The 18129-nt window shown below is 44.4% G+C and overlaps 1 protein-coding gene across 1 annotated transcript in view; it reads left to right on the forward strand.

The window, feature by feature from the left end:
- Positions 1 to 18129, forward strand: part of LOC111144823 (leucine rich melanocyte differentiation associated) — a 1056167-nt gene that overhangs the window by 563586 nt on the left and 474452 nt on the right. The window contains exon 3 of the mRNA XM_022499322.1: positions 6951 to 7077. Coding sequence (XP_022355030.1) covers positions 6951 to 7077 — 127 coding nt within the window. The remainder of the gene's footprint in view (positions 1 to 6950; positions 7078 to 18129) is intronic.

Consider the following 18129-nt stretch of genomic DNA (forward strand, 5'->3'; position numbering starts at 1 on the left):
AAATGGTCTCACAGAACTTAGTCTTAATGTATAGAAACTGCCTGTTTGATGCTCAATGCTGTACCAAAATTGTATGTATAAATCTCCTGTTTGATTTTACAAATGATTTGAACTAGCTTATTAGAATTAATAAAACAAAAAAAAATGGAAAAAACACCATATAGATAAATAAAATATAAATATTGTAAGAAAAATAATAAGCCCCAACTGTGAAGTTAGAAAGCAGATATAGAAACTATGGGGTGTTACCTTTTTACATCTGAGACACAGTTTATCTCTGAGCTTTCTGGTGGTAAAAGTAAAAAGGGTAACATGACCAGAAACATGATTTGCATTGTCCTAAGGCAACCAAATACCAGTTTCGGACTAGAATATCATAAGTCTATGAGTTTATGAATCCAAAGTGTGAAGAATCTTCTTTCCCTTTTCAGATAACTGCCAATGCAGTACCTAGTTCTGGGCTTCTAACACCTTAGTCATTCTCTATAACTCTTTAGGGATCATATGTAACAGTTTCCTTAGTATTACTTAGGTACAGTGTGTGACAGCTTCAGACTTGGCCCAGCTTAGAGTTAACAAACACCTAGTCAACTACCTTAGATTTTTGGCTGGTCTTGGATTCAGGTCTATTTCACCAGTATTGAAGGGTATTCTGTGCAGCCCAGGGATCATCTATCCTGACGGGGATCTTAACAGGGCTTTGGGGTGACTTTGACAAATCCCATATGGTATACAGTGTATGGTGTCAGTATACGTTGTCTTACATAGCCATGAGCCTGTTCCATATTCATTTGTTTTAGACACTTTCATCCCTTGTTAATATACTTGCCATATAGACTAGCTGGTTTATATTATTAGTTGGACATCTATCCCTGGCTAAGTGACCTCAGTGACAGAAGAATATGTAGAGAGTATATATATATATATATATATATATATATATATAGATCCAACTGTACATATAGTACTAAGTCTAGTACTGTACTATATATTATATATAATATGCTATCTCTAGTAATAGATTATAGATATATATAACCATTTACATGGGATATAAAGAGGATTTTATGACAGAAAGAAAGAATATCTCACGTGTAGTTGGATTAATGGTATTTTCTAAAATGCTGACTATGAGCCATTTTCTGGGATGTGAGCAGTCAAATCACAGTTGTCCCATCCTTTTTTCTTCCTTCATCCCCTGCGTATAGTTCTGTGTTGCCTGTCCTGTCCTTGTAGCTTTGGTCATGGCCTCGGTTGTCAGTCAGTTTGTGGACATTTCCCGAGGACCTGCTATGTGCCCAGCTCTGTGTTTGGCATTATGGGGCTCGTAAGAGAGGTACAGGTTGCTATTCTGCTCTCAAGGGTGATATTTAAATTATTTAATAGCTACACTGATCAGGCAGAAAGATCCTGGCTGGAACAGGGGTCCTTAGGGGCTCCATATTGTGGGGGGGCATTAACCACTTAATTGCTAGGTTGCAGAAAGGTCTGGGGACTCCAAGGAGTAGCCAGGGTAACAGGAGGAATGTTCAGGATACTCAGAGCTGCAATTATTTCCAAGTGGTAAAAAAGTATTTAAATAGGGGTACCTGGGTGGCTCAGTCGGTTGAGCATCTACCTTCGGCTCAGGTCATGATCCTGGGGTTTCGGGATCCAGCCCAGCATTGTGCTCCCTGCTCAGCTGAGAACCTGCTTCTCCCCCTCTCTCCGCTGCTCCCCATGCTTGTGTTCTCTCTCTGTGTGTCAAATAAATTAATAAAATCTTCATTAAAAAAGTATTTAAATAGTTTAATAACCAGTTCTGGTGTCTGGGTACATACTCACTGGGTGTCACTTCTGCCTGTTCATAAACACTGGGCCCAGGGTAAGCAGGGGGAGGCATTCTGGCCTCTGAAGGAATGGGATGGTAGGGATTGCCCTCCCAGCTTCTGGCCAGCTGCCCCGAGGCCTGCTCTTTGTCCTGCCCTTGGGATCCCACTGTCAGCTTTCCTCCGAGCAGCACACAGGGCGTAGGCTCTGGCTGAGCCATAGTCATTCAACAAAGGGGTATTGAGCCCTCCCTGTGCATTGGACAACTTTCTGCGTATTATGGAGGTTCCAGTGAGATCCCTTTTCATTAGGGGCTGGGCAGATGGCGATCATCCCGAAAGACGCATTACCGAGCTGGCACTGGCCAGCCCTGGCAGGTCCACAGGGCTAGCCAGTGTGGTTGGTGAACAGCAGACAGACAGGGTAGGTCCTCTTGAATCTCCATAGGTCCCCATTTTATCAGTTAAAAATATGGATATGGATATCTGGATAGATATAGGAGAGGGGAGAGGTAAAGATCTTAGTTCAGAACTTATTTTCTTCGTTGGTTTGAGAACATCCTCCTGACCTTTGGTTCTGGGTTTGAGGTGAGCTCTGGTTCCATGGAGAGAGACATTTCTTCTTCGGGTCTGTGGTTAGTTGTGTCGGCATTTCTTGCCTGTGTTATGGCAGGCCGCGGCATCATCCTTGGATTAGGCCGAGAGCTGAGAAAAGAGGGATCTAATTTTTACCACAGCTTATACCGCAGGAATAAGATTGGCAGTTCTTGAATGGAGGGTTCTGGAGGTGTCCTCTGGTGACTTTTCTGGCTGGGTTTTTGCTGAGTAAGGGGCAGGAAGGGGTTGCTATGGTTTCGTAGCTCATCGGTCCCAAAGCCACCAGCTCTGCTTTGGTCCTGGCCCTTCTCCTTCCCCATTCTTTTTTTTTTTTTTTTTTAAGATTTTGTTTATTTATTTGACAGAGATCACAAGTGGGCAGAGAGGCAGGCAGAGAGAGAGGAGGAAGCAGGCTCCCCGCCGAGCAGAGAGCCTGACGCGGGGCTCGATCCCAGGACCCCGGGATCATGACCCGAGGTGAAGACAGAGGCTTTAACCCACTGAGCCACCCAGGCGCCCCTTCCTTCCCCATTCTGATGAGTGGCTAACTTTCGGGCATAGAGTGAAGGCTGCTGAGTGTGAGCCCACCCAGGAGCAGAAGAGTTTGGGGTTCAAGCAGCCTCCCCTTTGTGAGGCCTGATGCCCTGCCCAGAACCCCTCCTCAGCAGCTCACAACCACTGGCCCAGCTTGGAAAGGGCCAAGGCAGCCTGGTTAGTGCCGCTGTTTTTTTAAGCTAATGAGGGCAGAGTGTGAGCCACAGGCAATGATGCTGGGATATTAACTGTGACAGGAAGCTTGATCATAATTATCTTAACGAGGATAGGGTTAATTACAGTGGAAACTTAAAAGTTCTCTCTGTTTGAATCCGCTAGAGCTGAATGCGTTGTGATGTTTTGTCATTTTGATATGACTTTGGAAAAGGCACTGGGACTCTCCCAGCAGCCGCAGCGGCTCTTCGGGGAGCCCAGCCGGAGAGCCCTGTGAGTGAGGTAACCTAGATGGTACCTGTGGGTGACATCATGGGCAGCTCTCTTGCTGGGGAAGCAGGAGGCAGGCAGCTTGTGATGGGCTTCCAGGGTGCTGATTAGGTTTCTGGAGCAAACCACCTGCCACAGGGCAGACCTCACACCCTGGTCTCCTGCCTGCCCTTGCCATCTCTTCACTGATCTGGGAAAACCTCACTCCAGCTCCCTGGGCTGAGCTAGTGGGTGAAGACTTGTCCTCCCACTCTAGCCTCTGACCACCACAGACGTGTCTGCCTCGCCTTCCCAGCCCAGCCCTCAAACATCTGCAGACTGTAAACCAGGCGGAGGACGAGTACTCTGGAGTGGCAGTCCCCCCCACCCCACTCCCCACCAGAGCTCTTGGGTCTGAAGTGCATTTTGCTGTCCACACACAAGGTGATAGCCAAGAAATTGCAGTCCTGTCATCTTTTCCTTATAGCTGTCCCATTAGACAGCAAAGATCTGTGTGGGTCCTTAAAGCCTTGTCTGCCTTGTCATTTTGTTTAACAGCACACACCTCTTTGCACAGGCGTCTTGTATATAGGGCTGTGAATGCAAAGACTGATGCAAAAAATTTCTTTACTCCTTCCACGAAAAGAGCAACAACCGTAACAACAAAAGTCACATTTTCAAAGAACAAAAAAATAAAGCCTCCCCCAAGTGTGTGTGTGTTGGCCTCCACGTGCCAGCCAAGCCCCAGAAATCCTGCCCTCTCCAGTTTTACCCTTCACTACCCTGTCTCCTGTCCCTAGTCCCTCAGCTCTGAATTTAGCTGATTAAATCACCAAGTGCACACTATACCGATGACATGAAGACAGGGATTTATTAATTAGCAACCCCCCACATAGCATGATTCCCTTTTAACTGAGCAGCTAATAACATTATGGCAAAAGGAATCTTACAACCAGACAGGTGACAGGGGATTTGAGCCTGAACTTGCCCCTCTCTTCTGTGAGGTCCCCTTCAGAATGGAGCTCTGCCCCAGCGGCTGCCCCTGAGAAAGGCAGCCCCGAGGGCACTCCCTCTGGTGTTCTCCCTCTACGTGTTTGTCCCTCTTCGTGCTGCGTCATTTTGTGTTTTGTCTCCCCCCAGCTCTCTTGGAAGGGAGCTTTCTTTGGCTTGCCAGTTGCCAACCATTTGCTGATTCTCATGATAAGAGTATTATATTTGCATAACATAACTCGGGAACAATGTGTATTTGGATGCTGCCTTTGACCAGAGCCCAACTGATGTTTGTGGACAAAGGACTTATTAGCCATCCATAAGGTGCCCTGAAGGGAGGTGGCCTTAACTCCCCTTGTGGTAAACAGGGCCTCCTTGTCCTGAAAAGCACTTTTGAATCATCACTCACTAACCCCAATGCGGGAAGGGACTTCAGGAAAGGTCCGAAGTTTCCCTGCAGAAGCCAGACTGGCCGCAAACCTCAGCCTATTTGCTCCTCTGTTCCACAGCCCCCCACCCCCTGCATCCAGAACACACCTCCTCCCAACCCCCACCATGCCCGCTAAGGTCACAGCTACCAGAAAAATCAAAGAATGGAAGGAGGAAGGCGAGGAAAGGAACCATCATCTGCTATTGACATGTTAGTCTTCTTTGGCTTGTGTTCCCTAAGATCCCTAAGATCTTAGGGATCCTAAGATCCCTACTCCTAAGATCCCTAAGATCCCTAAGAGCTGGAAGCAGCCCAGAGCCGGAGAGCTCAGCTGGGCTGTTGATAAGCCCACGTTCTTACTTGGAGTAAATGGTACAGCTGAGGTAAAGTCCCAGAGTCCCAAGTTCCATGTGTGTGAGTTGTGTTTTGCCTCCCTGAGACGTGAGGAAGAAAAGAAAGGAGGAAGAAATGAAACACAATGACTCCATTGACCCTTATCCCTAAATGTTAAGTGGTGTCGCCTTCCCACCATGGAGCAGGTAGTGCTGGTCTGAGGAGTTAGGGTTGGTCAGGGTGCTGGGCCCCAGAAGGGGGGGTGTCCTCTGGGGGTGAGTCAGGCAGGAATGGGACATGCTGAGGGAGCTCTGGGCCCGGTGGGGTCCGGGGATTCCATGACTCCCAATCCCCGTTCCACCTCCCAGGCACTGACTCCCTGTTGTGGAGTCCGCTTGGCCCAGGTCCCTCAAGGGAGATGCAACTGTCCCGAGAAAGCCTTGGTGCTAAAGTTCACACTCCCATCAGACGTGCAGACGCTGCACACACAAGCAGCAGAGTCTGTAATGAAAGTGCTATCGGTAAATGAATAAATAGTGTGGACAACATCTCCCTGGTTCGTCACATTTTATAGCATAGCCGGGAGATCCCATGCGAGTCGGCCCTCTGGTCGACGTCGTAGCTCAGCTGTCAGCCTGTGCAAGCTCAGCACGGCTCTGGGCTCTGGCAGGTGAGGGAGCTGGGAGTACGTGTGTCTGTGTGAGTCCCTCCACCGGGCGGCTTTCTTTAATTAATGTTTGGGAGCTGCTGGCCTGGGCAGCACATGCGTACAACTGCCCCTCCCAGCCCCCACCCCACCTCCACCCCTGCCCCCCACCCCAACACTCCTTAGCCCATAATGTTAAGAGTTAACTTTGAGCTAAGTGTAAAAACAAGGCTATTTTTCCCTTTCTGATACTTTTTTTTTTTTCCCCTGAGCCGGGTACTTAATTCTTTCAGATGCTTGATTATTTACTGCCTTGACATCTACATTGCCGCATTCCACGCTTCTTTCAAAAATAAAGTGAGAAATCCACTTTCCATAAATTAAAACCGTAACTTCAAGCCGGGAGCATTGAAACAGAAATTCCCGCAACTCTTTCCTGAAACCACCGCCCGCACCCCTCCCAACAAAAACAAAAACAAAAAGAAAAATCATGAAAGAAAAAGAAACAGCCCTCTCCTGCTGGAGCGATCATGTGCTTCGGCAGATGCCTCTGCCTTTTGGGGCAGCCACAGGGACACTGGGCAGAAGCAAATGAAGTGATTAGTAAAGAAAAAAAGCAGAGGGGGGAAAAAAGTCAAAGGCGGTGAAGGGAGAGAAAGGAAGCCTTCCTCGCCTTTTCCCGGACTGTGCAGAGGAGAACCGCGAAGAAATGATACTTGAAGTTATATTTATTATTGTAAGAGGGGTATGATATTTCTGGGCAGGAATGATGGATGACAACTTAAATTTGTGTCCAGGGAATGAAGGTGAACTGTGACAGAGTTATTTATCTTGGGAATGGAGGTTAGGGTCAGCTGAGGCTGGGTGCCTGAAGGCACAAGACATTGACAAATTCATCCTGCAGGCCGTATCTGAAGCCCTTTGTTTTGGATCCTGGCTACTCACTAAGTGACCCTCATCCTTCATGTTGGCAATGCGTGAAGGATGCGGTGAGTGCCAGCGGCCCCTTTCTCCCCCGCCGCCCCCACCCCGGCTCCCGCTACTAATTCTTGTCATTCACTTTGCTGACAGGCACCAAGCCCAAACTATTCCCAGTCCTGAAAGGGAAGGTTAAAATATTTATTTCGGCTCATAATGGCCTCCCTGATTTAGTGCAGGATCATTTTTCCTGTTGCCTTTGTCATTGCAGGTCACTGGAAGGACTGAGCGCGTTCGGGAGCCTGGAGGAACTCATCTTGGACAACAATCTGCTCGGGAATGACCTCGTGTTGCCAGGGTTACCCAGGCTCCATACCTTAACCCTCAACAAGAACCAGATATCCTTGGCTCTGTCCGCTGCCTCCACTCCCCGCCCTGCCCCGCAGTGGTCCCTGCAGGCACCCCCCCTTTACCCTTCCCCCGCCCCATACAAATACCTGCAAAATGTCAAATGAGTTTTATGTGTCAGCTAAATTAAAGTATGTGAAATGCAGTCCATGGGCAGACAAAGCGTTCTGTCTTCTGGCACTCGGGACACTTCAGAGTAATTTATTATAGGTCATTCATAAATGAAATGCACCATTATATCTTCCTGTTGCTCCATTTTAGTGTAGAGATCTAAGTTATGGCTGTGAAGAAATCTTTTTAATAGATAAAAATAGAGAAAGAAAATAATGTCACTGCTGCCCAGAAGGCAGAGCCAGGTTCTGTTTGCTTGGGCCTCTGTGGGAGGGCGACCTCTGGTGGGAAGTCCGGGGTGGTGCCTCTAAGAGAACCTGGCCTTCACGGAGGTTTCTGGAAGGCTCTGGTGCAGGCTGGGGGAAGAGTTCTGGCAAAGGAGAGGGGGAAGGGGCAAAGATGTGAGATATGTGTGAAGTCCAGGCGTAGCCCTGCCCTCCATGGTGTTTACTGGGATGATGAGAGAAGTCAAACAGAGCCGTTTTATTGCGTGCCTTCTCCTGAAGTCGGTGAGGACCTAGCCAGCCTGGGATGAGGCTCAGGGGGATGAAAGGTTCTGGGTTCTACAGAGAGGCTGAAAATGGAATCAGAAGCCTTCTGCGGCGTTAGGCAGCTAGCTCCTCTGTACAGTGTGGGTCTCCCTGCTGCCACAGTGTGAGCTGAGAGGCAGGGAGTGTTGTCTGTTTTGTTGACTCCTGTATCCTTCACACCTAGAATAATGGAACTGAGGTTCGGTGAATGTTTGTGGGATGAATAAATGAAAGAATGATTATCATCAGCTGTTCTTTATTGAGCTGTTCTTTATTGATCCTGTGGGTCAGACATGGTGCTGGGTAATATTAAGCAAATTATTTTTTGTTCTTACCAAACCCTGGCAGAAGATGTCCATTTGTCTGAATGAGGTAAGAGGTGAACTGTAAACCCAAAGCCGGACATTGAACAGAATGCTAGGTCCTGGATTTAGTCTCAACTGTGGCCAAGTCCAAAATTCTTTCTATTCTGTTCTGTTGCTTCAGAGTTGAAGTCCACTCACCTTGCTTTATTAGTGGAACATTTCAGATCTAGAGTAGCTTAATCACTTGCTCCTATTCACATGGTAAGTTAGAAGTAGAAAATGGATCAGGGCATTTTCCCTAGAGTGTGAAAAAAAAAGACCAAACACCCAGATATATATGTTACATTTACCATGTATGTGTATGTCTGCTTTAAGAATGTTAGGCCAGACCATTTATTACCCTCTGGTTATATTTCAAGTCATAAGACAGTATTTTCCTTATTAGGTAAAATATACTACCATGGCCATTATACATTGGCACTTTACTAGAAGTTGAAGGAAAGGGCCTACAGGTTAGTATTAGTCTTTACCATAATGCAATTTTTTTTAAAGATTTTATTATTTGATAGACAGATCACAAGTAGGGAGAGAGGCAGGCAGAAAGAGAGAGGGGGAAGCAGGCTCCCCGCTGAGCAGAGAGCCCGATGCGGGGCTTGTTCCGGGGACCCTGGAATCATGACCTGAGCTGAAGACAGAGGCTTAACCCACGGAGCCACCCAGGCGCCCCTACCATAATGCAATATTGATGGATTTTTTTTTTTTCCTCTCCTATTCTTTGGTCAACCAAGTTTCCTAGTCATTGTTCGAAAACTATTACAGTGTGTCTTATGGCTCCCTTGACTGTCTTAGGTGATCAGTTGGATGATATTATCAAATCAAAGAACAAAAGGATTATTAGTATAGAATTTGGGGCCCAGTGCTGATATCCTGTGTCCCACACGGATGTGAAGTACTAGCCTTTGGACTTGGGTTCATGAGTCAGCTTAATCACGTTCAGCTATGTGGCTGTGGACAGGTCTGCCTCTATTTGTCTGGAAGTCTCTATTTGTCATTTTGTATGTATGTGTGACATCATGGCTTTCACTTGCCTATTAAGAGAACTGGCAAAAAAGAAAAAAAGGAATGTATGAAAGACTTATTTGAATGTTGGAATCAAAGTGCTATGATAATGTGAGCAACACAGGTTTCTGGGTAAAAAAGCAGCTGCCTCTGCCCTGGGATGTTGTCACGTTCGCAATACAAGAAACAGAGTCAGGAGAAAGATTTCCCGAAAAGCCCACACACCAACCCGTAAGGACTTTGTCTGGTAAATGCTGTACAATTGCTAATCCCAAACTCAATTCCTCTTCTCCCTCAGCACACTTCCTGGCCGGTTCTCTGTCGCATTAATTGGTGCATACTAAGAAACGTAAGTTCATTTCAGCACAAGCCTGAGAAAAATAATTAAAAGAAGAGCATGCCAACTGTGAAAGGATGTCAGTTCACATAATCCCAGTTTGCAGAGGAACTCCTGGGTGATTTTTTTTTAATCAACCTCTGATTTGTATAATGAAAAGTATTTTCGGGGTACCTAAGTGCCCAAAATGTGTAGTTTATAGTATTGCTTTCCTCTGTGACTGTTGTCATTTGAGGAGACATGGAATAAATATAGATGTAAACATTGATGATTAACAGAGTACCTGATGAGTCTCATGAGGTCAGACTAATAAGTAAGATTCCTGCTTCATGTGAATTTGCTAAGCATTATTGTCTCCCATTTTAGAGGGCTCATTTTCATAACCGGCACTGAATATGCTGAAAATGCACAGGAATTCATTCTGGATTTTTTTTTTTTTAAGTTTCCACATGAAGGAGAGATCATATGACATTTGTTTTGATCTGGCTGACGTCACTTAGCGCAATGCCCTCAAAATTCATCCATGTTGTGACAAATGACAAGGTTTTATTCTTTTTTATGGCTAAATTATATATATATTATGTAAGATGTTGAGCATCTTTTCATGTGTCTATTGGCTACCTGTATGTCTTCTTTGGTCTATTCAGATCTTTTGCCCATTTTTAAATCAGATTGTTTTTTGCTATGGAGTTATGTGAGTTTTCCATTTATTTTGTTTTCTATTATTATCATTTTGAGAGAGAGAGAGAGCAATAGCAGGGGTGAGGGCAGAGGGAGAGGGTAAGAGAATCCTCAAGCAGACTCCCCACTGGGCATGGAGCCCGAGGCTGGGCTTCATCTCACAACCCTGAGATCATGACCTGAGCCAAAATCAAAAGTCAACTGACTTAACTGACTGAGTCACCCAGATGCCCCAGTTCTTCATATATTTTAGAAATTACTTATCAATTATATGATTTGTAGTCATTTCTTTCCATATACTAGGTTGTCTTTTCATTTTTTAAATGGTTTCCTTTGCTGTGTAGGAAGTTTCTCATTTTTTTCCCTTCAAGGTTTTTTTTTTGTTTTGTTTTGTTGTGGTTTTTTTTTGTTTGTTTGTTTGTGTTTTTTTTTTATTCCAGCTAGTTAACATACAGTGCAATATTAGTTTCAAGTGTAGAATTTAGTGATTCATCACTTACAACACCCAGTGCTCATCATAAGTGCACTCCTTAATCCCCATCACCTGTTTCATCCATCCCCCTGCCCACCTCCCCTCCAGTAACCATCTGTTTGTTCTGTATAATTAAGAGTCTGTTTCTTGTTTTCTCTCTCTCTTTTTCCCCCCTCCATGTTCGTTTGTTTTGTTTCTTAAATTCCGCATATGAGTGAAATCATATGGTGTTTGTCTTTCTCTGACTGACTTATTTCACTTAGCATTATAGTCTCTAGCTCCATCCATGTTGTTGCAAATGGCAAGATTTCATTCTTTTTGATGGCAGAGTAATATTCCATTGGATATGTGTTTCTTATTTTTAAAGGAATGAATTGGGCCAGAGGATGGTTGAATTCTCAGTGTTGCTATCACTAGAGATTAGCAAGCTTCTTGGCTCTACAGAGCTGAAGGATTTTCTTAGTCTTTGGTTGAGTCCCTTTCCCTTTCCAATCCTCAGCTTCTCCAATCTGTAGTGGTAATGCTGAGGGAGAAATGATAGTGGCAGGGGAGGAACTGAAGCAGAAGGCAATGGTGTAGCTATAAAGCTGGCTAGGTATATTGCTGTGCTGATGGAGAGTACTTTGTTACCCACTGATAAAAAAAAAAAAAAGATACTAATTGGCTCTTTCAGGATGTAGCATGATTTCTCTCTCCTCTGGTCTTCCTGCATGATCATGAAGATTGGTTTAATTTCCCCACATACTTGACCCAGAAGTCAGAGAATGCAAGCCAAGTAAAAGCAGGAGTAACACCATATGGCATTCTCTTAACCTAATATTTCTGACTGTACCTTTCCAGCCAACTGAGTCTCCTATTGTCTTGTGAAAGTACTGTGGATCTTCTAACAGTTACTATGTTCCAAACTGCTATTGCTACTCCATGAAATGCTTTGGACTTGGGCTCCATCAGCCTGGATGAATAATAACCTACCTCAAAAGTTAGTGGCTTAAAACAACAACTGTGTTCTTTGTTTATAATTCTGCGTGTCAGCTGTTTGGGCAGGGCTCAGCTGGATGGTTCTTCTGTGGATCTTGCTTTGTGTTCTTAGGCAGCTACAGTTATCTAGAGGCCTGGGTGGGATTGGGTGGTCTGAGATGGCCTCACTCATATGTCTGGAAGTTGGTCCTGGTTGTTGGCTGAACAACATGCCTCCAGTAGGCTAGCACAGGATTCTCTATATGGGGCAGGGGCTCCCAGAGCAAAGCCTGAATGTACAAGTACTTTTCAAGCCCTATTTGCATCTTGGGTGTTGCTGCCCTATAGCCAAAGCAAGTCACATACCAAATGTAGAGCCAGTGTGATAGGGGACTATACAGGTGTGTATACAAAGAGGCATGCCTCATTCCTATAACAATCCTACACACGGACCTTGATGTCTTATCTCTTTAAGAATTTATCTCACATTTGTAATAGAGAGACCTAGAATCAAGTAACTGTTGACCTTCTGCAAAGGTAAGTACTAGTTCTTTCTTAGAAATTGAGTCTTATATTAAATATATGAGAAAGCTTACTATTAAATGGGGTTCTACCTGAAGTTCTTTTGTAAAGTTTGGTTTGGTTTTAATTTTTGGTGTTTTTGTTTTTTGGTTTTGGTTTTTGCATATGTAGAGTTTTCCATTTTGGTTTTACTTTTAGTTAGGCATGACTGTCCAGTGCTCCATTACTGGACCCTGTGAATGTGGATTACAGGCTGTTTTATCCTTCAGAAAGAGGTTGTGTCCTGTAGTGGTTAATAGCAGACTCTGAAGCCAGGCTTCCTGGGCTTGTATTCTGGCTCTCCATTGGCTGCGTGTCCTTGGGCTACTTACCTACCGTCTCGATGCTTTGCTTTTCTCTGCAAAACTGGGACAATAATGGTATCCACCCCACTGGTTGTTGTGAGGGTTTTTCTAAATTTCTACCAAATGGTGATTATTATTACTATTATTATCCTAGAGAATTATGTAATCTTACTTGATTTTACTTGGGCCACATTATAACCACAACCAGAGTATAGATTTCGAATGCGTCTTTGATTTTTATAATCTAAAGTCACCTGCCTGTTATTCTGTGAATTGAGAACCACTGGTGAATACTCTGATTCTTTACGAAAAAACTGGGGGAGTATAAACTTTTTGAAGTCACATAGATGGTCAGTGGGAGGGCTCACTCTAGAACTGAGACATGTTAATTCCTAACTCCAGACCCTGAAACCTAAGAGAGGGAAAATCACTGCTTAAGAAGAGGAACTAAGATGCCTGAGGGGAGTCATCTGCCTGTGCTTGCCCTTGTCTTGCCTCTCCTGCTCCAGCCCTGCTCCCAGCTGCTGATGGAGCCCGTATAAGGGATTTCAGAGCCCAGACCCACCATCTGGAAAATTTCTTCTCAGCCTACCAGTGCCTCACTTTCAGGCTGCGTACCTCCTACTTGACCTCCCATTCTTGTTCTGCTGGCTCTTTGTTCTACTTCTGTTCCGCTGTCAGTGCTGGTGTTACTTCTTCATCTCTGGGTTCATAGCTTGTCTTACTCTTCTTCCTTTGGTTCATTTAGACTGGCTTGGTAGTCACTGGCCACAGTGGCCACACTGGCCACACGGAGTTGATCTTATCTCCCCCAATGCTCCTATTCTCTCTCTCTCTCCTACACAGATGCCCATGTGCATACACACACTATGCTTAGCTCTTCTCCAGTAGGGTTGGGTACTTGGTAATGCTCTCAGCCATGTCATGTCTGAATACCGAACCCCAAATAATAGAACACCTGAGATGTCAGGAAAATATAGATACTTTGCACAATCAAATGATTTTCCCCATTCTTCCTTTTGGGGTGGGTGGGGGAAGTGTGAGAAGTTGACTTCATTTTACATCACACTCAATTCCTTCATTTTCTGTCTCCCTATTTGCTTCAGCATACATATGAAGAGACAGTATGGATTGTAGTACCAACCGGAAGAATGGGTAGTGTGACGTGTCATACAGCTGGACTGTGGTGAGGAGACCAGTGAGCCGAGCCCAAGGCCAAACTAGATTTCCCACAGCAATTTACTGTCTTTCTCAGGGAATTCTCTGTGCTTTGTCTGAGGCCTCAGTTTCTTTATAAAATGGGCAATAGACACTTAAGAGTATTGTTGACAGATTTAAATGGCATAATGTGTACATGGGACACAAGTTTGTTAAAACCCAAAGTCTTTACACCTTCTTGGCACCTTTTACCGATATTTAACGTCTCAGTGCTCTAAATGAATAAGCCCAAATTGGAAATAACTGAGGTACAGAACACAGCTGGATGGTCTCCCACAAAAGCATATAGGACTCTTCAGGTTTCAGTATTTTAAATTCCTTTTTAAAGTTTAGGAAATCATGAGTCACTTGTCTCCTAGAAATGCAATGTCTTTAGAACCTAGGTTTGAATCTAGACTCTTCAATTCACTGACTGTGTGACTTTTGACTCCCATTTCCTAAATTATTGTTTGAATGCGATAATTCTGATGCGTGTGTGTGTGACTCAAAATGAGAATATATTGTGCAGAATGTGTAGTTAGTATTCAGACACCCTATATTAGGCACTGGTTGAAACCTGGGTGGTATAGGTACTACCATTTGACCTGGGCATGAGCACAGAGGGAGGGTTCATTCCCATTTTCACTTGGGAAACAGTTGTAGACCTGTGCAACTGCACATGATACCCAAGGACTCCCCCCACTCCTTCATGCTCCAAACTCTCAAAGCACAATGTTGCTTTGATCTTGGGCCCTCTGCAAAAAGTCTCCCTTGGCAAGCATACCTATGACAGTTGGACTCGGCAGTGGCAACTTTCTGTAGACAATGCTGAAAAAAATATAAATGTCAAGTACTCTAGAGAAGACTTGATGAAGGAAGCCAGGTGTATGCTAGAATCCAGCTGAAGAAACTTGAAATTATGCCAGATAGCTTCACATTTTAAAAATGGGGGGGGGATGTCACCCTTGGGAGAATTCCTGAAAGATCTCTATGGCCCTGGTCTTCGTTAGTCAGTGACACCAAGTTCCCACTGCTGATTGCCTCTCGTTCATTTTCTATGAACTTGACAAAAAGAAATGCAGCAAATTCTATCTCAGAGCTCCCAGCCAGATAGGGTAGGGCTATGTTTGTTCTTGCTGACCCAGGAGACTGAGAAACCAATTGAAACTCTTTCTTGTCTCTTGTCCTCCAGTGTTTGTATCAACATAATGGAGAAGTTCTGGTCCAGAGCATCCATGGAGTAGGTGCTAGTGATTTCTGACTACTGTAGGTTTGGGGGAGACCCCCTGACTTAGTTTGCGGGAGCATTTAGCAGGTAGCTGAAAGGCCTGAAGAGGTGGGGTAGCTTCTGCCCCTCAAAATACCCTAAATGAGGTAGGCTGCCTTCCTTGGGTTCATTGGCACATGGTGCCTAAAGCTTCTTGAGGACGGTAGACTCTTTTCCCAAGAAATTTCCACGACAAAGGCATTTGATTGTGTCTACTCTCCACAACCTCCTGCTCAGGGCTGGATCCAGATTTTGTTGAGTATGAAACTTACAAAATTTGGGGATGCCTTCTTAAAGGCAAAGACTACGTTAATTATGAATGCCAAATTAGGCTTGAAGTTGAATGTTTATTTGGAATAAAAATATATCAAGGCAAATTAAAAACTTTTAAGTTGACAACACAACTATAAAAATGCTTAGAAAAGTAATTTTTTTATACTGGACATGCCTACATTAAAACATTCTTCCTGGGGTGGTTTTTTTTTGCCAATTCTTTTATAACTTTATTATATAATTACAGAAATTATACACTATATATACACATATATAAGTATATATATATATATATACATATATATGTATATATACCCACTTTAGTGGGAGAGAGACAGTGATCTGAACTGACTACAGTTTAAATAACCTACTTTTGAAAATTTTATAAAAATATATGACCATGTGGCTGTATTATCCCCCAAGGGCCCCATGTAAGCAAGGAGCCCTCATCACACAAGCTTTATTGGCTCTGTGGTAAGTTTACCTATGAAGCCTGTTTCCCTGGACAGTGGTATGGGATGCTTCCTATCACTGCTCACTTGATGTTGAGACATAACTGGGATTTCAGCCCAGCTCAGGTGCCCAGTATTTCCTCAACTTAAAAATCTTGCCAGTTTTGACTTCCACTCCTTCATATTCCCACCTTCATACAGTAGATGAAAAATAACCAAAGTTTAAGGGGTTTGTCCCTACAAAAGCAATAGGTTTGGGTTGGACTTCTTCATCCACAGTGGAAAGGGCCATTGTCTACATAAATAATTTGAATCACCCCAGGTCAATATGTCCACACCATTTCGGCATCCCACTGTCTCACGGTCCCTTGAAAGAAATACTACGCCAGCTGGTGGGAGTGATCAGCTTTTCTAGCTGCCCCCCAACCCCCTTTCTGGCACCAGGGCCTGGCCTTGAGGCTTCAGAACAGCCTGATAGACATGGGTCCTACTGCTCCTTGGAATATCTGATGGGTCCCCTGTGAGGGGTGGAGGGTTGGAGCAAACCCTGAAGGGGAGAAACAGGAATGGGACATGCAGGTCCAAGTCCAGGCATGGGTTACCCCAGCTGAATGACACTTTGCTCCCTGGTGGTTCCCTGGATACCAGACAGAGACTTAAGACATTTTGAGGAGGTCACTTCAAAGCATAGGGCCCCATGAGGTACCTTTGCCAGCATCTGCAGGCAGTGCTTTTTCTAGTGTAGCAATGACTGAGAAGCTTACAGAGTTAGAACCTGCTGGAAAAGCCAAGTTTTCCCTGAAATTGTTCCTTGTCATTTTAATTGGTTTTATTTAAATTATTTTTTTAAAGAATTTGATGATTGAACTGTATTTTAAACAGCACTAAACACATTTTGCCTTTGGTGATGAAATGCTTTAATGTTTTGACTCCTGGCCACTCACCCATGTGTCCTACTAACATTGCTGCCCTGGTTGCACCTTCTCACTTGTCTTCTCCACATGCTCCTGTTTCTATCCTCCTCACTCCAGTGGTCCACTGTGGTTAATCCTGAGTGTTACTTGTTCAAGATCAGAAGGACTGATAACTTCTGTGTCCATTGTCCTGCCTTGTTTAGGAAATGGGGATGACGTTGGCCAGTTGAAGCCCTTGGTGGGTGGGCTGCTCTGACCCCCTTGCACTAGCGTTTCCCTCTTTTGCTGGCACTGTCCTTCACCTCTCTTTCTGTCTCCCTCCTACAGGATAGCACTTGTCCTCACATAGGTTGTTCTCAGAGCCCGTGTATAAAGAAGGCTCAACAGAACTTAGTTTGGAGAATATAAGATTTAAGGAACATAGTGAGCGTCACCTGTCTGGAGGTTATCATGCAGAAGAGAAGAATGCCTTATTCTTTGAGACCCCAAGCTGTTAAACTGGGCCCGTGGGAAGGAATCTGTGGAAGGTTCAGTCCCAGGGGAAAGTCTCTTTCTAATGGTTGTCTGTGACAGAATGAGCTACTTTTTGGTGACCCCTCAGCACATACATTAGGGGATGGATTTTGACATTGTTTGGATTTGGTGTGGAAATGAAATCTGAGAAAATGGGGATAGCATCTCATGGTTAGATAACATTCTGATAGAGTGAGGGTGTCCCTTTTCTTTGGCTTCACCTTCCTCTCCTAGGCCAAGGAGACTTTATTCCTGGACATGGTTTTCTGAGTCTTTGGTTCTTACACGGGCATCATCCTTATATGCTTAGCCCCTTTTTGCTCTGCTGTCACTCCCTGGCAAAGACCCCATTCCATCTGCGATACTGGCTGACACCTCGCTTCCATAAATTTCTGGTAGTCATGGCCTCCGCTCATGGCCTGTCTAGTCATCACCTTGCCTAGGGCTCAGATCTTCTGCATGCAGCTTAAGCCAGAAGTCCAAGTGTATTGATGTGACAGCTAGGTTGTCATTAAGTCCTTACCAGTATCTGTAATCACCTGAACCTATGATTCTTGACTTATTTGGTTTGGGTGGGTCTCAGTGTTTGCTTTGACTGAACAGTGGATCCCATTGAGGGAATGGATCATGGCACAATCTCCCAACCATGCCCTCCTTGGAATTTTCTCTTTCATTCTCTCCTTCATAGAATATTAGTTTCACAACAGATTCTCATCCGTAAATACATTTTGCTCTGCCTGGCTTGACTAAATATATCCTAGCTTACTCCATTTGTCTTCACCTAGCTTTGTTTTCCTTTTCCCCCTAATTCAGTACTTTCTTGTCACCAGTGCAGCTACTGAGTAACGCCCTAGGCCCTCAGACCCTAAAAGAATGGCAGTCCCTGTTGCATCCATGCCATTCCTGTATGTTTTAATGATAAATTACCCCTTAAAGGAGAAAAGGGGAAGATATTTTTAATGAGGGCATTGGAAATAATTTCCTGCTTTTATTACTAAAAAAAGAAAAAAACAAAAAACTCAGTTTTATGGATTTACAAATACCACATGGAAACAACTCTATAGGAAAGAGAACTGTGATGAGTACTTAAGTTCATTCATTCTCTCTA

Source organism: Enhydra lutris, unplaced genomic scaffold, assembly GCF_002288905.1.
Source record: "Enhydra lutris kenyoni isolate GAN:26980312 unplaced genomic scaffold, ASM228890v2 scaffoldscaffold12, whole genome shotgun sequence".
NCBI lineage: Eukaryota > Metazoa > Chordata > Mammalia > Carnivora > Mustelidae > Enhydra > Enhydra lutris.